Source organism: Hevea brasiliensis, chromosome 17 (assembly GCF_030052815.1).
Source record: "Hevea brasiliensis isolate MT/VB/25A 57/8 chromosome 17, ASM3005281v1, whole genome shotgun sequence".
Classification (NCBI taxonomy): domain Eukaryota; kingdom Viridiplantae; phylum Streptophyta; class Magnoliopsida; order Malpighiales; family Euphorbiaceae; genus Hevea; species Hevea brasiliensis.
In genome coordinates, this window is record NC_079509.1 from 11,553,251 (window position 1) to 11,564,715 (window position 11,465).

An 11,465-nucleotide genomic window follows, 5' to 3' on the forward strand; every position below is an offset into this window, starting at 1 on the left:
CGATTATCATTTTTGTTAAAATTATAATGCATCTCATATAAAAATATGTGTGTAATTTTTTAATTTTTGGTCAGAATGATAATAGATCAGATTTTTTAAAATATTTAATTCGATCGAATTTTAATAAAATATATTTAAAATATATATAATTGAAATTATAAATGATTTGTATTTTATATATTAAATATTTATTGTTTAAATATATTTATATAAATATTTAATTAAATATAAAATATATTTTTTATTATAATAATATTTATAAATTTTATATTTTTATTTTAAATAAAATATAATTAAAATATTTATAAAATTATTAAATTTTAAAATATAAATTATTAATTAAAATATATAAAATTAAATAAATTCAATCTTATTTTAAATAATAATCAAATTTAAAACAAATAATTTTATGAATATTTTACTTGTTATTATCACTATTTATGAAATGTTTTTTTACATATTGATGTATGTAATAAATTTCTATTAAACCTGTGCATGTGAATATTCACACCATTATAAGTCTTGATAATTCATACAATATTTATTTTTTTATGAAAATTATGGCTTTAATACAACAAGCACATGCTATTATTTGCCTTAGAACATGACATTGGCACCCCAATTCGACTACATGAATATGGATTATAAATTAACGTAGTTGCCAGAATTAATTATCATAAATAAATTAGACTGATCAATCATATTAGTTGTTAATTCGATTCAAACGTATATATATATAATTTATAAGAATTGAAGTAAATACAATATTATAAGTTTTACTCTCTTTGATTTATAAAATAATTATTTTTATAAAAATGTGATACATTATATTTTAATATACTAAGTGCTTTAATTTGCCCTAAAACATGTCATTGGCACCTCCTATCAACTACGCCTAGGGATGGCAATGGACAGAGTACTCGCTTAAATTACTCTATCCGAATTTAAACCCGATTAATATTATCAAAACTCGAATCCGTCCTAAACTCGTTTAAAATTTGTTCTCAACTATCTGAATCCGTCCCAAACTCGATTATTATTATCTAAAAAAAAAACCCGAACCCGTTTAATTTTATATATTTTAATTAATATTTTGTATAAAAAATTATTTTAATTAATAATTTATATTTTAAAATTTTAATAATTTTATAAATATTTAAATTCTATTTTATATAAAATAAAACATATAAAAATTTATAAATATTATTATAAAAATATATATTTTATATTTAATTAAGTGTTTATATAAACGGGTTCGGGTAACGGATACTCAACATATAAAATCCGAAACCGACCCAAATCCGCCACGGCTATTATTTTTCAAATCCGAACCCTCTTCAAACTCGATTATATAATACTCAAACCCGTCCTATTAGAATTCGGTCGGATCGAATACCAGTAAAAACTCGATCCATTGCCATCCCTAACTATGCAAGTAAGGATTGAAAATTACTCATTTAAACATAGTTATTATAAAATTTATATCAGTTATTATAAAATTTATATAAAAATAAACTTATAATTTTTTAAATTAAATACTTATATTTAAAATACATGTAAATATAAATATTTAATTTATCAAATATTAAATTCATTTTCATAAAAAAAATAAATTTATATTAAATAAAATTAATATATTTTATTTTTTTCTCTCTTATAGGTCGAATATAAACACTGCTTTTAAATATCAAATCATTAGCTTAGCCGAATATAGTTTAGTGATTAAAAGCATATTCACTTGACAGATATAAATTTGAATCACCGCTCATCTAATTCTTACTAAAAAAAATAAATCATATTGTTCTTTATTATATTTTATAAAAATAAAATTAAAAATATGAAACTTTTATTTTTATTTCTATATTATTAATTAATATTAAAAAAATAAAATATATAAAATTAATTAATTATAATTATTTAAATAATATTAAAAAAATTAATGAAGTAATATTAAAAATATTAAAAAAATAATATTAAAAATATTAAAAAAATAAGAGATTCGCGCACTAACTGATGAATGAGTTATAAATTCGTTAATTTTAAGTTAATTTAAATATAAATTGAAAATTTTAAACTAAATTTGATCGAAAATTAAAAATAAAATAAGTTAAATATTATGAACAAATTGAATTTTATTTCACTTAATTTACAATGATTCTCTAATCAAATTTATTAATGATAAATTATTTTAATATATTAAATTGATTTGTGATTATTAGTATTGTTAGATTTATTAATACTAATTAATGGTTTAAGGCCTGTTTGGTTTAACTGTTGAATACAGCTGATAACTGTTAGCTGATAGTTGATAACTGGTAGCTAATGATAGCTGATTTATATTAAGTGTTTGATAAAACTGTATTTAGCTGTTGCTATTTATATGTGAAATGACTAATAAGAGTATATATTATATAATTTATTTTGTTATTAAAATAAATATAAAATTATAAATTTATTATATTATATCATTTATTTTATTATTAAATTAAATATATAATTATTAAATTAATATATTATATTATTTATTATATTATTGAAATAAATATATAATTATTAATCTATTATATTTTATTATTTATTTTATTATTAAAATAAGAAAATAATTAAATTTTTTGAAAAAATAATTAAATAACTTTAAAAATATAGATAAAATAATAAAGTAATTATTATTGTTGATAAAGAAAAAACTTATAATTAATTTTAAGTTTTTAGATATAAATAAATATTTTATATTTTATGTTATTAATAAAAAAATATTTTAACAAAGTTGAAAGATATTAATTAAAATATTAAAATTACAAATAAAAAAGATAAAAGTATTAATAATATTAATTTTTTAGGTAAATAAAAAATGATAATATAATCAAAATAAAAAATAAAATTAAATCAACTATTAGCTGATGTGAAACGGCTCTAAAAATATAGTTAATACAATTTGCAGCTGATAGATACCATATCAGTTACTTGCCAGCTATCAATTTTATTTTTTAAAACTTATTGAGCACTCTAGTTCACTTATTTTGGTGTCTATTAATGTCACGACCCAACCTATGGCGGGACCGGCACTAGGACCTGGGCCAGCCTAAAGCCCCCGAGGCCCGTAGTAAGCCTAACTATTCATTAACCAACTTTAAGGCCCATTTGGGCCCAATTTCAAGAAATCAACCGGACAGAGTCCGGCCATAAAGTGGACCTTTCAACGGGGAGTTTTTGACTCACCCGACCTGTAAACAAAATGTATCATCAATTGGGGAGCTCAGCTCACCCTCCACATATTCATATCAACATAAAGATAAATGGGAGCTCAGCTCCCTCATCCAGTCCATCAAACATGCATATAAAAATTTTACAGGTCCACATAACAATTTATATTACAGACCCGAATCATTTAAACATTTCTAACACATGCGGAAATTCTAGGAGTTAATAAAATTACACAAACATTGATAAACAACCTGCGAGGGAAGAAAGCAGGTTAACCTCAAAAATATCCTCTTGTGGCCTGGAAAAATATTGAACAGGAGTGAGCGTTCAACTCAGAGAGTAAAATATCAATTTTAACCATAATTTCTATAACTATCTAAAACTAATGCACCCTGTGGAGTGAAATGCAGCATCAGTAATAAATTCACATCATAACAGCAATAAGGTAATTTGGAGCACTCACACACCCAATAATATCAATCATAATATATGGGAGCTGATCCCCTATACAGCTCTCTTAAATCCAACCTGGTGCCAGCGAAGAACTCAAGCCGGACTTTCGCTTAATAAATCAAATCGGGGTCCCAGCGAAGAACTCAAGCCGTGACTACCCCGAAGGATCGGGTCCCAGCGAAGAACTCAAGCCGTGACTACCTGTCCTATCCATAGTCCACACCACATCACACGCATGCCAACGCATGCACACTGCTCCAAATTACCACAACAACATACATGGCACTTTCACAGTTATGAATGCAACATAAATCGTGCCTAAGATTTATCTACATAGATATATGCATATAAGTGATGCATGGGCATGCTTAAACATATAATAATATCAAAATTACAATTAAAATTAATATTTTACTCACAGACTTGACAACGGTCATTGTGGTGGCTGGGCAGAGGAAGAAGGCTGTCCTGGCTCACCTGATAATTACATTACAATTATTTAATACAAATGACTCAATACAAATCATGAAAAGACCAAATACGTCCTAAGTCGTATTGAAAATCCGGCAGAGTCTCCCATATACCTAGGACCTACCTAACATGCAAAAGGAATCAAAACACACTTCTATATTCACAATCCATATATCCACAATTCAATCACATCACACAGCCCCTCCTGAGCCCATCAAATCAGTCATCCATCACAATATATAAAATTTCAATTTAGTCCTTATAATTAATCATTTTTGCAAAAACTACCCAAACAAGCTCTAAAAATTCTAAAACTTTGCCCCGCGGTCCTTAGCAATATTAATAGGCTATTGCAAAAAGAATCATAATTTTCTGAGCTACCACGAATATTTTATGAATTTTTAATCCTATTTAAGCACTAGAAAATTACGAAAAAACAAGGTTCAGGTTTACCTTTGCCGATTCCGACTTCAGGGACGCACTCGGGACGTCTGACAATGAGGGGGTAGCCAAAACCTCGATCCAATTCGGAGACTTTTCCGTGCAGTGCATGCGTAGGAAATTCACAGACCTGGTCAACTGTCGAATTTTCCGCGAATTGAGGATACCTACACGAAGCCCACAACACGGGGGTTAGTACATAAATTTTTTCAGAATTTTCTAAGCTCATTTAATGCTTGGAAAGACACTGCGAAGTTCCGTGGGACCCACCGAAAAATGGTGTCGGAAAAATTCGAAATTTATGTCGCCGCGAAGCTCTCGACGAGTGGAGCGCTCTGGTACTCTCGGTTTTTTCGTGGGATTCACGGTTTGCGAGAAATCTAGCCCGAAAATCAAAATAGGCTAAAACTTACCGGGCAAAAATTGGACAAACCACTCGATGGATTTTAGTGTTCTTGGTGTCTATGGAAAGCTCTCGACGAGTAGATGAGTTTAGACACAAGACCGGTCGATTGGTGGTTTGGATCGACGGATTTTGGCGGGAAGACGAAGCGGTCCAGCTGGTCGCTCTACCGGAGCCGTTTCGGCGTTCCAAGCGTGGCCGTGGGGAGGGGTGGCGGCGCATGGTGAGGTGGTAGGGGAGGTGACGGCGCGGCAAGGGGAGGATGGAGGAGAGAGAAAAAGAGAGAAAAGGGGAGAGGGGTCGGACGCGCGTGGGGAGGAGGAAGAAAAAGAAGAAGACCGGTCCGATTCGATCGGTCCGATCCGGTCCAATTCGATTCGGCTGGTTCGATTCAGGATACAAAATTTTAAATTTTTACTTTGCCTTGGGATCGAAAATGAGGTCCAAAAATTCTGAAAAAATTCCAGAAAACTCAGAAAAATTCATAGACTCCAAATATATTTTTAGTTTTGCCACGTGGTCTTTAAATTAATTTTTAAAAATCATCAAAGTTTATATTTTCGAAAAATCGAACCCTATTTTTTAAAATCTGAAAAATCTCAAATAATTTCTTAAAATTTAAATAAAATTAAAATATCAATAATACTCATAAAATAATAAAATTTAAAATTTTGGGGTGTTACAATTAACTATTAATTATATCTAATAAGTGAATCAAATACTCCCTTAAATTGTTTGGATGGATACATGGCCAATTCTCAAAAGTACTGTCGCATTAATTCATGTCCAATTGTTATTAATAATAACAATAAATTTGATGCATGAAAATTTGTTCAATCGTATGATCACGTAATTAAATTTCATGACCAATTACGTATGCTTATTATGTTCAAATTGATTCTTGAACTTTTGTTCTTAATACGTTCAAGATTGTTATATGAAAGTTGGTCAATTTTATGATCACATAAATTAATTTTAATAACAATATAAAAAATAAGAAATAAAATAAAGTATATGCGAGGAGCTCAAATAATAAAAAAAGATAACATCGTTAATAATTAGCCGTGAAACGTGGCTGTTTGGTTTTATCTAAATAATATAAGCTTTCATCATTTAACATATAGTTCTCATTTGGTACCTAATATTTTGAAGTATAAATAATCAAATTGCTTTGAAACTTAGCTTAATAAAAATTTAACTTGATTTATCATGTTTTTTAAATGAATAAAATTTAAATTTAAAATGATTTTTTATATTTATTTAATAAATAAACTGAGTTCAAGTTTATCAATTAAACAAATTCATAAATTATATTAGAATAAAACTCATTTATTGACTTCTTTATAGATTTATGATAAAGGCCCGTTTGAATAATTGTGAACTGACTTGTTTATAAAAGTATTTATATTAGTTATTGTATTTTATAGTATTGATAATATGTTTATAATATTTCTAATTATTCTAAAAAAATAATACAATATTTAAAATCATGATATAACTAATATGTAAAATATATTTATAAAATATGGTTATTTTTCACTTTAAATTTATTTTTTTTATACAAATCAAGTTAATTTTATATGAAAGATAAAACTAGATTATTAGATAATACATATATGCTCTCAATATAAAAAATACACTATTAAATATTATATTATTATAAAATTATGATATACTAAAGTAAAATTTTCATTTATAAAATGTAATTTAAATTTATTTTTTCTTATGAAAAATGAAGTTAATTTTATATGAGAAATATATTTAAAATATTAAATAATAAATAAATAAAAATTATTTTAAACTGTTTTATTATAAGATTTTATTAGTGAAAATTTAATGAAACGTGAATAGTTAATTAATTTATTAAGAAAATTATTCACAACAATGATGAAATATCTTATATTTTTTTTTATATAAAAAGGAATTATATGAATCACATTATAAAGGGACAATTTAATATAATAATTAAAACAATGTTTAAGAAGTTATAATATTAATTATTTTAATTGTCGAGATGGGCCATTTTATATCTTATTAAAATAAAATTATCAAAACGAAAATAATAAATTTTAGTTTTATTTTAATTACAATAAATTTTAATTATAATTACATAAATCATTATTGTAATATCAAAACTACGTAGTTTTGACTTGAAAGAAAAGGTAACCTAAAGTCGAATAACACAGCCAACTCTTTTTTCCCTCTCTCATTCTAACTTTCGGTGGCCAACTCTGTTCCCTTCCCTCGTTCCATCGGTTCTCTCAATCTCTGCTAGGCCATTTCTCTTCGGACAAGGTCAGCGTTTCCTTCGGTCGTTTCTTTCGTTCCATCGGTCTCAACAGCTGATCGGGCTCATTTTCAGTAGATTTGGCTTGTTCTCCAGCAGCTCATTTGGGTCTTTAAATTTTTTTTTTTTTCAAATTCTTGATTTGAATGTCATAGATTTACCTCTCAAGTCCCCGACTTGCTGATTTGATTTTCGTTTCACTAAGAGATTTGTTTCTTATTTGTCATATTTTTGCTTGTGTGGTTTCGAGTTTGATTATTTGTGGCGCAACAGTGGAATTTATGGCATTTTTGGGATTGTTGGGTTTTGTTATTTCTTATGCTTGAATCAAAGGATCTAGTTCCTGTTTCTTGTTTTTATGAATCGCTTCTTGTTGCTGTTGTTAGTTTTTTTTTTTTTGGACTGTTTATGGCTTGCTTGATGGTGCTATTTCCCCCCTGCTGTCTATTTCATCTTTTTAGCTATTTAAGTTTCTAAGGAAAGCAATTGGTTTTGTTGCCTATTTGAGTGTCTATAGACTTTAAAGTAAAAGAATTACGCACTTTTTGTCGTGTTTCAAATGGCTGTTTTTGGTTTACTTTGCTGTGGAAAATGATAGTTTGGGAACACCGTAGTGTAATAGAAATTACGTTACCTATTTAATTACTATGTTTGGTGGAGCGAAAACTTTTATCACAATGTAATGTGTATTACAGTTGTTGTGTACCTAATATCTATATTATTTATATTTTTTTTTCCTATTAATTATATATGCAGGACACCTACCAACCCTCCCATTGAATATAAAATTAAGAGTGACCGTGAAAGGGAATCTTTAGAAGAGTTTGTTGGTCTCTTTCTCTCTATGGCTACACGGTTGTTGTGGGCTTCAAAGGCTGCATCTTACCTAAGGATATCAGTTTTTCACAGAGCGTTTTCTTCTGGTAAATGATACTACAGTTTTTCTTCACGGTTTCTTGACTTCCTTTCCATTTTTTCTTTTTTTATTCCTCTTGTCTTGTGTCTTTGTTATTCATCATGTGGTGACATGCATATGTGATCCATGGGTTGTTCATGTGGATTTAGATCTTATACGTGACCTCTAATTCTCTATTGGTAAAAAGATTTGGTTTTTGCATTTGGGTTTTGTTTGGTTTTAGTATTGGTTTGAGTGTATCATTCAAGTTTTTATTCTTTATTTTTTATGTGATCTCTAGTGACTTTGCCTTTACTGATGCTGTTTTACTCAGTTTAATTACTGTTGTAAAACACTGATGTCTGATCTAGTATTTCTATTGATTCATTTTTTGTTTATTTGTTAAATTGATTTTAAAAGAACTGGAAATCTTAAGTTTCTTAGAATTCAAACATCAATTATTTTTTGTTGGAAATCTATATCTTTTCCATTGAGCTAAACAAAGCTTCTTGCTATACTCCATTGAATTGATCTCATATTCAGCTGCCATTTTCATTTGTTTGTGGAGGCTTTGTTACATTTTCTGATTTTCAGTTTTGTGGGATTCTGAGGTTCATTGTTTGATTTCTTACAACTTGGGCCGTTGTTGATTTTGCTTATACTTTTTGAATCCATTCACAGTCGTAAAGGATCTGAAGTATGCTGACAGTCATGAGTGGGTGAAAGTTGATGGTAATTCTGCTACTGTTGGTATAACTGATCATGCACAAGATCATTTAGGTGATGTTGTGTATGTTGAATTACCGGAAGTGGGTACTGCTGTAAAACAGGGCGATAGTTTTGGTGCAGTTGAAAGCGTTAAGGCTACTAGTGATATCAATTCTCCTGTTTCAGGGAAAGTTGTTGAAGTCAATGAAGAGCTGAACAACTCCCCTGCTTTGGTTAGTCCTCTTGTATGGTCCTATATATATTATTTTTGCCACATTAATTTATATATGAAATCATTTGTAGGTTGCATTTTACCATTATTTGAGCTATTTTTTTTTTAAATGATTTGTTATGTGCAGTTGTTAAAGAAATAGTGATTATGACAAAATTAAGCAGGTTTTGTTCAATTTTACACGTCTATTTGAGAATGTACAACTCAACAAAACTAAAACTTATCTCTCCTACTCTAAAAGGTTTGTGTTTGAGATATATTCACGGTGCATGTCAGTTTGGGTGCCTGGCATTTGTTCTTCCTGTAATGTGTCCTGTCCTTGATGGCATTCTTGTCAATTGCTGTTGGTATCATTTTTCTGTTTTTTCTCATATTGTTATTTCTTTCCTCTGACCAATTATTAACAATCTAATTCCTCCAACTTTAGGGTATAATTGTTTTGCTATAGGAATGAGGTTTACTTGCAGAAAGATATAGCAAGGAAATAATTATAATAATAATCTGCTTAACAATTTAAGCAGATTAACATTTGAGTTATTATGCGTAAAGTATTTAATTATTTAGTTTTCTTTTTTCTTTTTTTTTCCCCTAGTCCAAGTTTGTGATCATATGAAAGATCATAGCTTTTCCAATTTCCTTGCTTCATGGTGATGTTTGATTTCTCGGCATTAACACTTCCCCTGTAGAGTTATGATCTTCTTTGTGCTCGCTTGTGTAGTTATGTTTGTTTCATTTGTCAATTTGCAGGTAAACTCAAGCCCATATGAGAAGGGATGGATTATAAAGGTCGACATTAGTAATGTTGGTGAACTCAAGAACTTGAAGGACTCAGATGAGTACAAGAAGTTCTGTGAAGAAGAAGATGCAAAGCATTGAGTGGAAATTGTGGGTTACTTCCTCCTTTTGCTTAACTAAATAATGCACTTTTGCCTTGATATTTTATTGAGTTGTGTTTTTCTCATTTCTCTTTGCTACTAATAATAAAACTAATAAACAGTGTTAATGTCTATTCTCTTAACATTAAAAAAATATTTAGTTGTGTTTTATTTTTTTTAAGTGATTTCATTGTACTAATATGCCTGAAAATTGCCCTTTTTTAATGCACTGAATTATATTGGAAAAACGGGAGATTATGCAATAACTTGTCGGCAACAATTTATTTATTTTTTTCTTAATTTTTATTTAACTTAAATTAAGTTAATTTCAATTGATTAAATTATTTTTTTAATTTGATAGAAAAAATTAATTATTATATTGATTTATATATTTAATATATATTGATCTAATAGTATTTAATTTAAATTAAAATAATTGACTGAATTAAAATAAAAATATGAGAAATTTTGGAAACAAATATACTTAAAAGATTTCGGGTGTAATTTGGAAAGTGTTGCTAGTATCAATATTATTATATATGATCAAATTGAAACTTGATGTATGATGACATTGATTCGCGATCGTTTGTTATTAATGCTTGAAGGAGTTCGTGCGTTGCTGCAGAATCAGAATTGTCATGTGCTTGCTCCGACACTATCCCATATGATATTATATACTTAATATTGTATTAATATGTGTTTTATACGTATTTATATATATCAAAAAAGATAAAAATTTAAAATCTTTTAAAATATTTAATAAATAAGTTTTTATTTATATTAGTTATATATTATACGTATTATCTAAAAAATAAATTATTAATTTCTTTTTATATATATAAATTGAAATTATGTTTATATTAAATATATTATACATTTTAAGGTAAATTTGTTAACTTAAGTATTATCTAATGTTAAATTAAAATGAAATTTTAAATATTTTAAAATTTATAAATTTTAAATATTTTATATTTATGAAATAAGATTATTATTTCTAATTATGTCATGTGTCAATTAATTAAGAATACAAGTATCAACTCGAAACTCAAAACTCAGTTTAATTCAATTCAGTTTGTTTTTTAAACAAGTCAATTTCGAATTTGATATTTAAGTTTGTTTAACAAATGAGCTAAACTTGGGCTTGGCAATATTTGATTTGTTGAAATTCACAAGTTAGCTTATTAATCAAGCTTGTGAGCTGACTCACGAATAAACTTGTGAGAAGCTTATTTATTGATATGTAAGTTGACTCATTTATAAAAATATTTATATTAATTATTATATCTTATAATATTTAAAAAATATTATGTAAAACTCCTTACCCGATCTACAGTGTAGTCGGACAATGAATGCTATATTTAGTGCCGGAATACATTCTTTTATCTTACTTTATTTATAATTTATTTTGATGCCATTTTTATTTTAAAACTCAATTGTCATACTTTATTCATTATTACTTTATTTTCCTTTATTATTTATATCTGAATATTTAAATG

The 11,465-nt window shown here is 27.4% G+C and overlaps 1 protein-coding gene across 2 annotated transcripts; it reads left to right on the plus strand.

Annotated features, from left to right (window-relative positions):
* The first annotated feature begins 7,117 nt into the window (after positions 1–7,117).
* LOC110653909 (glycine cleavage system H protein 2, mitochondrial) lies at positions 7,118–10,140 on the plus strand. 2 transcript variants are annotated; one of them, XM_021809708.2, is made up of 4 exons: positions 7,118–7,267; positions 8,016–8,182; positions 8,836–9,095; positions 9,842–10,140. In XM_021809708.2, exons 2-4 carry the CDS (start codon positions 8,104–8,106, stop codon positions 9,968–9,970), a joined length of 468 nt encoding a protein of 155 aa, XP_021665400.1. In that variant the 5' UTR covers positions 7,118–7,267; positions 8,016–8,103; the 3' UTR covers positions 9,971–10,140. The 2 variants fall into 2 exon arrangements, with proteins under 2 accessions (XP_021665400.1, XP_021665401.1); XM_021809709.2 differs by having other exon boundaries at positions 7,145–7,367.
* Positions 10,141–11,465: the final 1,325 nt, after the last annotated feature.

What these genes read in the sequence shown, in the direction of transcription:
- LOC110653909 (XM_021809708.2), top strand. Translation starts at nt 8,104, where the DNA reads ATGGCTACACGGTTGTTGTGGGCTTCAAAGGCTGCATCTTACCTAAGG. An exon ending in TCACAGAGCGTTTTCTTCTG is followed by an intron (nt 8,183 to 8,835) that starts GTAAATGATACT and finishes ATCCATTCACAG; the next exon opens with TCGTAAAGGATCTGAAGTAT. An exon ending in TGAACAACTCCCCTGCTTTG is followed by an intron (nt 9,096 to 9,841) that starts GTTAGTCCTCTT and finishes GTCAATTTGCAG; the next exon opens with GTAAACTCAAGCCCATATGA.